This window comes from Globicephala melas, chromosome 4 (assembly GCF_963455315.2).
Source record: "Globicephala melas chromosome 4, mGloMel1.2, whole genome shotgun sequence".
Taxonomy (NCBI): Eukaryota; Metazoa; Chordata; class Mammalia; order Artiodactyla; family Delphinidae; genus Globicephala; species Globicephala melas.
In genome coordinates, this window is record NC_083317.1 from 55,938,698 (window position 1) to 55,951,009 (window position 12,312).

General features: G+C 40.4%; 1 protein-coding gene across 1 annotated transcript; it reads right to left on the reverse strand.

Moving 5' to 3' along the window:
- Positions 1-61: 61 nt before the first annotated feature.
- DPPA2 (developmental pluripotency associated 2) lies at positions 62-11,350 on the reverse strand. The gene is made up of 7 exons (XM_060297565.1): positions 11,327-11,350; positions 9,420-9,567; positions 7,620-7,780; positions 7,147-7,200; positions 6,489-6,747; positions 2,762-2,957; positions 62-170 (listed from the first exon to the last, which is right to left on the reverse strand). Exons 1-7 carry the CDS (start codon positions 11,348-11,350, stop codon positions 62-64), a joined length of 951 nt encoding a protein of 316 aa, XP_060153548.1.
- Between the last annotated feature and the right edge of the window lie 962 nt (positions 11,351-12,312).

Below are 12,312 nucleotides of genomic sequence, written 5' to 3' on the forward strand. Positions count from 1 at the left end.
ATACAATTACCCCCCTTCACACATTTTATCCACACCCCACCCCTTCCCCTCCGCTAACCATTTATTTTGTATTAAGACATGGCCCATCTAAAAGCAATGATGTTGGTATGTCCAAACCAGGTTTCTTCTTCTTCCCCATTGCAATTAATCTTTTCATAATTTTCTTATTCCTATAAAGCAAGTCAGAAAAAAATTTTGGAAAATGGTTAGAATAAGATAGACCATTACATACCAGCCCCTTGAAAATGACCAGTAAAATGAGGAATACCCTTCTGGAGTTTGTGAGTAGTTTGCCCCACAACCCTAGGATGGTGGGTAAAAAGATTTTATGTAATAAGCAAAGGAACAACATTGTCCACTTAATATCAGGGCTCCTATTCTCTAAACTACAATTGGTTCTACTTCCTTTATCTTCATACTCTCCCTTTCCTCCTCACAGCTTCTCCCCACATCCTCTGTCTGTTCACACTACTCTTGGTATTCCCATTAAAAATTAAAAAGAAACAGAGGAGGGAAGGAAGGAAGGAAGGAAGGGAAGACACAAACAAGCTCCTTTGATATTACTGCCTCAACTAACTGCTATCTCCTCTAGCTCAGGTAGTAGAGATCATCAATATGACCTGTTCCTAGTTTTTCACATGCTCTGCTCCAACTATCACCTGACCCTCTCAACATACTCTCAAAAAGACCGCCAATGGTGTACCAAATTCACACTCCCAGCAACACTGCATTAACCATAATCTTACATGGCCATCTCACTACCAAATATTTCCTTCTGAAACTCTCGACCCGTTGCTTTTTTTCTCATTTATCTCCCAACCTCTAACTGCACTTTTTCAGTCTTCATTGCTCACCTGCCATCGATAAGCTGATTCTCTTTTAAGGTTCTTCTGCAGTCCCTTCTAATTCTTACATATTCTTATGTTCAGTTTGCATGTTAATGACTCCCAAAAGATGTTTCTCTCTAACCCATACTTCTCTGAACACTAGACCCATGTGAAGCATGTCCCATGTATCATTCTTTGCCCTTGAACTGAACTTCTGCCTTTCCTCTAATAAGATGGCATTCTGTTCTCTATACTCCTGCAACTCTTACATTTGTCCCATTCCGCTTCAAATTCTTTACCAAGGTCATAAATTACATCTTTCCAAAATTATTATAGTAATCTCTGACGCTCCAATCTAGTCTCTGTCACAAGATTTCAATCTACTTTCTTAAAAAAGAAAAAACCTCAGGACTTCCCTGGTGGTCCAGTGGTTAAGAATCTGCCTTCCAATGTAGGGGATGCAGGATCGATCCCTGGTCTGGGAACTAAGATCCCACATGCCATGGGGCAACAAAGCCCACATGCTCTAGAGCCCGCGTGCCACAACTACTGAGTCTGCATGTGCTACAACTACTAAGCCCACACTCCACAGCTAGAAAGAAGCCCACGAGCCTCAACAAAGAGCCCGCACACCGCAATGAAAGATCCTGCATGCCACAGTGAAGAGCCTGTGTGCTGCAGCTAAGACTTGATGCAGCCAAATAAGTAAATATTTTAAAAATATATAACTATAAAAAAATAAAAATCTAATTTCCCTTCACACCCATCTTGCATCACCTCCATCCAATTCTATCACCAAAAGCTGAATTTTGTGCTCATGAGTTCCACGTCTATATAGAACCTAAAGCATTGCTTATGTGTATGCACAATGTGTATTTTCTTGAGTGGAGAAGATGTTGTTATCATTATTTTCTCAAAGAAATCTATGTCCCAAAAGTGACTGAGAAACTATGACCCACAGGATAATATGAGACCTTTAATATAGATATAAAACCTTCAATAGTCTGCTCCTTCCCTTCTCAGACTTATTTGTCAATATAAGCTTCAATCATATTGGCCTATTTGCAATGTAAGTAGGTCATATTCTTCCATGTATTGGTAGGGGCTGTTTTGACTACCAAAATGCCCAAGTTTTTACTTTCTAACTGGTAAACTCTTCCTCAGTACATGTAATCCCTTCTGAAGTTTCCCTAAGTCACTGCAATATAGGTCCTTTCCAGATAGTTTCATAGCATCTCTTACTCATTTTCATCTCAGCATGCTACATGGGTTTTGTCTTACTAATTTTTGTATCCCCAGCTAAGTATCTGACATACGGTGAGAACCTAATTTTTTCTTTCTTAAAACAGATCTCTCTAAAATTGAGGCAGTTAAGGTCTTAACTTGTCAACTACCTTGTTAAGGTTGCTAAGAAGAAGCCACATTTATCTGAGTTCTAATCCACGGCTAAATTTTTTTTTAATTTATTTTATTTATTTTTATTTTTGGCTGCATTGGGTTTCCGTTGCCGCGTGTGGGCTTTTCTCTAGTTGTGACGAGCAGGGGCTCACCGTGCATGGCTTCTCATTGCAGTGGCTTCTCTTGTTGCGGAGCACGGGCTATAGGCTCACAGGCTTCAGTAGTTGTGGCTCACGGGCTCCAGAGCACAGGCTCAGTAGTTGTGGCGCACGGGCTTAGTTGCTCCGCGGCATGTGGGATCTTCCCGGACCAGGGCTCGAACCCGTGTCCCCTGCATTGGCAGGTGGATTCCTAACCACTGCGCCACCAGGGAAGCCCCTGCTAAATTATTTTTGCTTCCTATTTTTGCCTGATCTATATGGCAAATTAAGAAAACAGCATGTTTGCCCTCTGCCTTCTCCTACTAAATTTTTCAGAAACCCATCTAGACATCTATTGTTCTGTGTGTCATATTTAGAAAGATACTTAAGGATTACCTCTTAGCACATTCAGGACATAACATATTATCTTCTAGGTCTGGGGATGGGAAAGTGCAGGCAGGTAACATGAAGAGAGAGATCATCCTCCTGGGAGTGTTAGGCACCCAGGTCTGACCTGCATGGAACTGCAGGCGAACCCAACCTTCTGTGTCTGCCAAGAGTGGTCTGCCATGGACCACACACCACCGGACACCTAGGCAAGGAAAAAGAAGCAAACATAAACTGCTACAATCAGGTAACCGTACCCCAATCCAACCCCTCAGTGAGTCACTCTTGAATCAACTGAATGAGAAGCATGGAAAATGTAGACCAAAAGACAGTGTAATCTAACTTCACAAACTACATAGCACAGAGGACAATAACAATTAACTTTTGGAAAACTTGCTTTGTGTCCAGGATTTTGCTAAGTGACTTACATGTATTAATACATTTACTCTTAAGAACATCATTAATATTTACCTTCTATTTACTTTTCTTATTTACAGGTGAAGTAAGTGAAGCTTACAGTGTTAAAATATCATAATTTTCCCAGAACCAAAACAAGGATCTAGGTATTCTGATTCACAGCCAATTTGCCTAACCATTACATTGTACTGCCTCAACTATAGAAAACAGGCAAAAGGGTCTTTTTTAAAAGTCTAAGGAACAATCTAATTGGAGAGATGGGATATTTGAGAGACAACAGAGTAGTAAGTCCTATAGATATCAAGTGTCTGAAATTGAGAGAAAGGAGCAATCACTGTAGGCTTAAATATCTACAAAATCTCCCCAGTCAGACTATAAAATAAGAGTAGAGATGACCACGCTCTTGGATTGGAAGAATTAATATTATTTAAATGGCCATACTACACAAAGCAATCTACAGATTTAACGTGATCCCTATCAAATAACCCATGATTTTTCACAGAACTAAAAAAATAATCCTACAGTTTATACTGAACCATAAAAGACCCAGAATTGCCAAAGCAATCCTGAGGAAAAAGAACAAAGTAGGAGGCATAACCCTCCCAGACTTCAGATAACACTACAAATCTGCAGTAATCAAAACAGCATGAAAAAAAAAGACAAAACAGCATGGTATTGGCACAAAAACAGACATATGGATCAATGGAACAGAATAGAGAGCCCAGAAATAAACACACACACTATGCTCAATTAATCTTTGACAAAGAAGGCAAGAATATACAATATACAACAGAGAAAAGACATATATAATAGAATATACAACATACAATAGAGAAAAGACATCCTCTTCAGCAAATGGTGTTGGAAAAGTTGGACAGCTGCATGTAAATCAATGACGTTAGAACACATACTCACACCATATACAAAAATAAACTCAAAATGGCTTAAAGACTTAAATATAAGACATGATACTATAAGAGAACATAGGCAAAACATTCTCTGACATAAATTGTAGCAGTGTTTTCTTAGGTCAGTTTCCCAAGGCAAAAGGAATAAAAGCAAAAATAAATAAATGGGGCCTAATCAAACTTATAAGCTTTTGTACAGCAAAGAAAACCATAAACAAACAAACAAAAAAACTTATGAACTGGGAGAAAATATCTGCAAATGACAAGACCGCCAAAGGCTTAATTTCTGAAATATACAAACAGTTCATAACAAAAAGACAAACAACCCAGTCAAATAATGGGCAGAATACCTAAATAGACATTTCTCCAAAGAAGACGTACAGGTGACCAACGGGCACATGAAAAGATGCTCAATACCACTAATTATTAGAGAAATGCAAATCAAAACTACACTGAGGTACCACCTCACACCATACAGAATGGCCATCATTAAAAAGTCTACAAATAACAAATGCTGGAGAGGATGTGGAGAAAAGGGGGAACCCTCCTACACTGTTGGTGGGAATGTAAATTGGTATAGCCACTATGGAGAACAGTACAGAGTTCCTTAAAAAACTAAAAACAGAGCTACCATGTGATCCAGCAATCCCACTCCTGGGCATATATCTGGAGAAAAACATGGTTCGAAAGAATACATGCACCCCAGTGTTCATTGCAGAGCTGTTTACAATAGTCAAGACATGGAAGCAACCTAAATGTCCACTGACAGATAAAAAAGATGTGGCACATATACACAATGGAGTATTAGCCATAAAAAAGAATGAAACAATGCCATTTGCAGCAACATGGATGTACCTAGAGATTATCATACTAAGTAAGTCATAAATAGAAAGATAAATACCATATGATATCACTTACATGTGGAATCCAAAATATGACACAAATGAACTTATCTACAAAACAGAAACAGACACACAGACATAGAGAACACAGACTTGTGGTTGCCAAGGGCGAGGAGGTGTGAGAGGGATGGATTGGGAATTTGGGATTAGCAGACGCAAACTATTATACACAGAATGGATGAAAAACAAGGCCTTACTGTATAGCACATGGAACTATATTCAATATCCTGTGATAAACCATAATGGAATAGAATATGAAAAAGAATGCATACGTATATGTATAACTGAGTCACTTTGCTGTACAGTAGGAATTAACACAACATTGTAAATCAACTATACTTCAATAAAATAAATTAAAAAAATAAATTTTAAAAGAGTAATTTAAAGAATGTGGCTAGGCACACTCCTGGATCCCAGTAGGTGCTTGATAACTGCTGAATGAAGAGGAACTAAAAGGATGAGTAGGGCTTCCCTGGTGGTGCAGTGGTTAAGAATCCACCTGCCAATGCAGGGGACACAGGTTCAAGCCCTGGCCCAGGAAGATCCCACATGCCACGGAGCAACTAAGCTCATGCACCACAACTGCTGAGCCTGCGCTCTGGAGCCCACGAGCCACAACTTCTGAGCCTGCGTGCCACAACTACTGAAGCCCGCGCACCTAGAGCCCGTGCTCTGCAGCAGGAGAAGCCACCACCACAAGGAGAAGCCTGCGCACTGCCACAAAGAGTAGCCCCGGATCGCAGCAACTAGAGAGCGCCTGCCCGCAGCAACGAAGACCTAATGCAGCCAAAAATAAATAAGTTAATTAATAATAGAAAAAGAGGATCCAGAACACCTCTGGAAATGGGATGGAGAGAGGAAAAGAATTCAAGCCAAAAAAGAGAATGACTTTGTGCTGGCCTGAGGTAGGGTCTGATGGAAATGAAAACAGAAATATCAAAGAGTGGAGCAGGAATTGGAGAAAGATGGGGCTAAGCTATTCTCGAGATTTCTCAAGAGGACAGGGGCCCCAAATATTTTAATTATCATTGCCTACTTTTAGGATACCAAGTTGTATTTCATAAGCCTCACAATCATTCTATCAAGTAGAATAGCTGAAATCTTCATTTTATAAATCAGGATACCAGGGTTTATGCTGAGTAACTGGCCAATGTCACATACCTAGGAAGTGGTAAGACGAGGGTTTGAACCATGGTCATTTTAATTAATTCTTCCGATCCAATAGAAAGGGGAAGACCTCAGGCTGTGGCTGACCACATTACCAGATTATGCTTTCTTCCTACCTTGGATCTGTGCTTAGCGATGAGAAAGTGTCCCCACTCAGCCACCTGGCTCAGAGAGCCATTCAGGCAAAACTTGGCTTTGTATCAGTCACAAGATAAGCCCTCTATGAACCTAACGTCCCATCTGCAGATATTTTAATAACGCTTTCCCTTTAACTACCATCAGTATTGGACTAATAAAAGTGTGCCTTTTTTCTCTGGCATGGTAACCATTTTTTGATCTTACCGGAAGCTTGCGGCAGAAAGCACTCAACAGAGGTAGGAAGGGGACGTGAATTTACAGCCTTAGGTTGAACAGCTCTTGCAGCAATTCTTGACCATGCTGCCAACATGGCTGCCTGAGCTGAAGTTATCACTTCAACCATGTTAGTCCTTTCCTCATTCTCACTCATCTTCCTCTTCTGAACACTTGCTGTCTTGGTCACCGTCTTGTGTTTCCCTGGACATGACTGCAATCTGGCCTCCCGTGATGATTCAGGAATATACTGCAAATGGAATTCACGATGAGTATGCAGTGAAGTGTCACTGCCCCAAGGACATTTGGGTTGATTTTATCATTCTTCGTACATTGACCTGTGTATGTCAGTGTGGGAAGGGTTTAGGAATATTAGTTCCCTCAGAGCAGTGGTTCTTAACTGAGAGAAACTTTGATTGTCAAAACTGTGTATAGGGGGAGGGAGATCACTGACAGACTGTGGGTAGAATCCATGGATATTTAGGCTACTAAACATCCTAAAATGCACAGGACAAGCCCCAGGACAAAAAGAAATTAATTGGCTGGAAATATCAATTGTCTTGGTTGAGAAACCTTGCCACCATATAGAGATGGTGAAGAGGAGGAAAAATTCACAATCAGAACTTACATCACGACACTCCTCACTCACCTGATCTTTTTCAGGATAAGCATGTTTCTGGAGTCTCAGATAAACCTCTATTTTCTAAGGAAATTAAGAAGGGAAATAAAAATTAAAACCTGCAGACTTCCCTGGTGGCACAGTGGTTAAGAATCTGCCTGCCAATACAGGGGACATGGGTTCAATCCCTGGTCCGGGAAGGTCCCACATGCCGTGGAGCAACTAATTCCCTGCACCACAACTACTGAGCCTACGCTCTAGAGCCCCAGGCCCACAACTACTGAAGCCCACATGCCACATACCGAAGCCTGCACACCTAGAGCCCATGCTCCACAACAAGAGAAGCCACCGTAATGAGAAGTCCATGCACCACAACAGAGACCCAAAAATAAATAAATAAATTTAAAATTAATTAATTAATTAAAAATTAATTTAAAAAATTAAAAGCTGGCAGAGCTCCCATACTTGTTGCAAGCACCAGAGATTCCTACCAGTGCACTCACCTGACCATCGGTACTCAAATTAAGTTGTTGGCACCATTTCCGCAAAGTGTCCCGACTCACGTTGTTAATTGGAGGCAATATGGTTGGCAAGGGATAAATTGGTTTACTACAACTAGATGTTGGGCAAGCTTTGAACTGTTCATCTGTTTGAGGAGGATGAACTGAGAAAAGAAGAGAACCAAAGTAGTAATAATGTAATATTTGTAAATTCTTTAAAATTTTACGAAGTTCTCACTTATCTCTCATAACCCAATTTGTACATATACATATCAACTATTTTTCTTCATCTTACAAATAAGGTAATAGATTCAGGAGTTAAAGGACTTGCCCAAGATCACACCACCATTAAAATGGCAGAACTGGGACTCAAATACACATTTTGAAATTCTAAATTCCACTTTTTTTACACTACCTATAGCAACCTGCTTTTTGCAGCCATAAACAACCACCTGGATAGAACATTATATTGGATTGCTCCTCCAAAACGTGTAGATGTTGGACCACAAAATATCTGTCCCTAAAGAAATAATTAAAACCACCCCATCCAACAATGGTCCTCCATTCTGTCAACCTGCCTCATTTTTCTCTACAGAGAAAATGTACCTTGTCTCACATCACTTTGCTTAACTTATCACTGTCTACTTTATCTGGAAGCCCTCGTTATTTGCCCCCAAAATAAAATCATTCTGAAAATACTTATTCAATGCCTTCATATGAAGCCCTGATACAAAGGGTCATATTAAGAGCCGCTAGATATTTGATCAACAATTGCTCACCAAGCAAAAGACTAGATGCTTTTCAAAATGATTTAGTCTCCCAAATACCATCTGATCTTATATGTGGAATCTAAAAAGGCTGAACTCAGGAACGGAGAGTAGATTTGTGGTTGCCAGGAATTGGGAGTAGGGGAAATGGGAAGATATTGATCAAAGGGTACAAATTTTCAGTTATGAGTAAGTTCTAGGGATCTAATGTATAGCATGGTGACTACAGTTAATCATATAATGTATGCTTAAAAATTGAGAAGACAGTAAATCTTAAAATGTTCTCACCACAGTGGGGGAAAAGTTAACTAAGTGAGGTGATGGATGTGTTAATTAGCCTTATTTTGGTAATCATTTTGCAATATATATGTACGTCAATCATCACCCTGAACACCTTAAAATTACACCATGTTTTATGTGTCAGTTATATCTCAAAAAAGCTCGAAATAAAAGAAAATGAAAAAAGCTCGGAATGATTTGGTTTTCATAAGAAGTATGTAAAAATGGAAAGAAGATTGAGCTTCATGGGTTGGGAATTTGAGCTCACATCTAGCTGCCCCATGAGGTCATGCTCTGTCCAAAGCACTCCACATGCCTAGTTTTTTGGGTTTTTGTTTTGTTTTTGTTTTTGTTTTTGTTTTTGCGGTACGCGGGCCTCTCACTGTTGTGGCTTCTCCCGTTGCAGAGCACAGGCCCCGAACGCGCAGGCTCAGTGGCCAAGGCTCACGGGCCCAGACGCTCTGCGGCATGTGGGATCTTCCCGGACCGGGGCACGAATCTGTGTCCCCTGCATCGGCAGGCGGACTCTCAACCACTGCGCCACCAGGGAAGCCCACATGCCTAGTTTTTGTGTCTTTTTAAAAGTAAGACAGTAATGGTGCTTAGCAAATGAGCAGTATGAGAGTTTGAGAAATTGCCTACCACAGATAATCAAGGTGAGATTTAAGCTGGGTGTTGCATAGTTAAAGGACAGGGGAAGAAGAATCTTCCAGAGCTGGAGGAGCAGCAAACTGAGCTCACCCTGTTGTTCTCATACCTTGGTTATCTGGACTCAGTGACTCCACTTTGACTTCTGAAGTTGAAGAAACACTTGGTTCCGTTAGATGGTCTTCAACAATTTCCTCATTAACTGGAATCAATGTAAGAACCATATTTTCTTCACCTAAGACCTCTTCAAAGAAATTCTGGAAAAGCAAGGCTCAATCATTGATTCTCATTTAATGCTGTACAACTAACATATTTACTTTCATGGCACAACTAATGAATAAGAGAAGCCAATAGCTGGATGGAGAGACTGAGATTCCCTGAATTTGGTATTGATTCATAGGTCCTTTATTAGATGGGAAAAACAATGAGGAAATGGGCAAAAGCAGATTTACATGTGGATGATAAGAGGAAATTAAAGCATAAATCTTGGGTTTGGGGAAACCATTTCCTTCATGGCCTTCCTCTCCATCAGTTAAAACACCAAATACTTTCATTTTATCTCCTAAATCTGTGTAGAAGGTGTTTCTGCCTTTTCATCTTCTGTTGCATGATTCACGTTATCATCACTGGCAGGATCAGTAATCTCCTGTGATTCCAATCCATTCTGGCTCCTTTCTGCAGACTGCTCTCCTGCTTGTTCAAAATACTTCAGTTAAAAGACAAAACTCCCTGGTGTAGCCTGTAAGTTCTTGAACAGCCGGGCCCCCTGCCTGCCTTTCCAGCTTAAGAGCCCTGAGCTTTCTGAGCTTCAGCCATACCAACCTTGTTTCAGCCCCACGACCGGAGGGGAGCAAAGGTATCTGTCTTACCCTCCATTGCTATCGCAGGGCTTACACAGTGCCCAGCACAGAGTGGACACTCAGTGTTCTTTTAACAATTTCATGAATGAAAGATAAAGTGGATAGGTAGGAAGGAACTGATATTTACTGGTTTTGTACAGTCCACATGCACTGTGCCAGGAGCTTTTTGTATTTCTCATTTAATCCTATAACATACTTGTAGTAATTTATTCGTTTTCATATTTTAGAAATTAGGCAACTGAGGCTCAGAAATTAAATGACCAATAACATAGAGTCACATATGCTTAAGTTTCTAGCTTTTCCTCTCCAATCCAAGGATGAATAAACTCCATTCCAGCTCAATTGTAATATTCTTTTCTCTGAACAGCTAAGTGTATCCGATGCGGCCAGGCCCGTCCCCGTCCCCCCACTCCCCTCCCGCCCGTCCCTCCGCAGCCGGTTTAAATCTCTTCAAAGACTTCCCCTTCGTCTGCACTTTAGCTAGCAAAAAGGATTTTGCCTTTGTACACCACTTTTTCAAAGCACTCCAGGAAACATTTCACTGGTCAGCTTAAAAAAAAAAAGAACATTATTGGGAGAGTATCACTCCACTCAAGAGGTAAGCAGCTATATGACTTGCCCATAATCATATACTTCATATTGGCCAATTCAGTTCTCTAGCCCGGTATAGTGGCCCCTGCAAATACCTATGAAACCTACTCAATTTATATTTTCCTCTAGTCCAGGACTACCCAAACCTAGTCAGGAAACCCTTTGGTACCAAGGCCATTGGGAGTAGGTTTGCTTCTTACTCCTGGGGGAAAGAAACCTACTAGTCATGTCACTTTCTGACCTTATCCACGTTACCCTTTTCACTTTCTTTTTACGGCAGCTCTCCATTTCTTTACCGTTTTATCTTGCCCAGCTACAACATGTCTTTCTACAAAATAAATATCTTACTTTGAATTAGGAACAGAAATATTTAGTTTCTCCTTTTTTACTTTCACCCAAGTTGTATACCGCAATCACATGAAAGAAAAGTAATAATTCGCTTGCAAAGGGAGGATTCTCAGATAGAGATGTCTTACATCCAGAAAGACGGAAATATAAGTGAGCTCTAGAAAGGCTTTAAAAAGTGAATCTGTGGGAAAATAAATGAAATTCAAACCAAACTTACCTTCTCACAATTTGGGTGTGCCATTCCAAGGAACTCTCAGAGAAAGGCAGAGCCGGCAATGTTAAGGATATCTGCAATTTAATCCTCTTAACCTGAGGTTTCTAGTCCAATTTCTCCTTTTATAAGCAAATGTCTCCTACTTCCTGTTTTCCAGAAGAGCTGTCTTCCTTCCTCCTCTTTTCCCCCCTCCCTTGTTATCTGACAGTGTGATAATTTCATCAGTTTTATACCCAGGCTTGTCTATTAGGCAAGAGTTAAGTCATTGGGTAATTAATATCACTCCTGATTTTTTAAAAAATTTTTGGGTTTTATTCCTTTAAGGTGAGACTTAGGTGAAACTTGAAAATGACAAACACTTGTTGACAAGTTACAAACAAATAAACAATCTTTGTAAACAATATTGGTGATGGATTGAATGATGCTTTGTGGAGGGAATAGAAGTTCAAAGGTATTTTATAACTGATTTATGCCCGTGGGTGTGTCACTCACTGGGAGATTAGATTTAGATTGTAGGGACTGGACAACATGATCTCTTCTGGATCTAGATCTAAACACAGGTTTTAAGCCTGCAATAATGGCGAGCTGAGTAGAAGGGAAAGGTTTGGCTATTCAGAATAAGAACAGCAGAAGCCATAACGCTAAGGCAAGTGATGTACTAATGAATGCAGGAGAAGGAACTGCAAAAACTTGGGAATTGCTGGAGGATAATGTTGGGGGCAGGATGTGATGAGACAGGAGGTTGGAAAAGTCACAGATGTTTTTATAGGTCACTCTAAAGGAGCCAGAGTTTCTAAAGGAAAATATATTCACAAACAGTATGGCAACTCTGACATTCGTTGGTCTCACAATGGGCTTTCTCTTCCCCTAGGTAAATGGTCTGGTCCATCAGTCTCAGGACCCAGGGAGCCGAGATCAGTTTAACTTAAATATTATATTATATTCAAAGTGCAAGGGCTCTGCCTCAGTTTGCTGAAGAACTGGTTGGA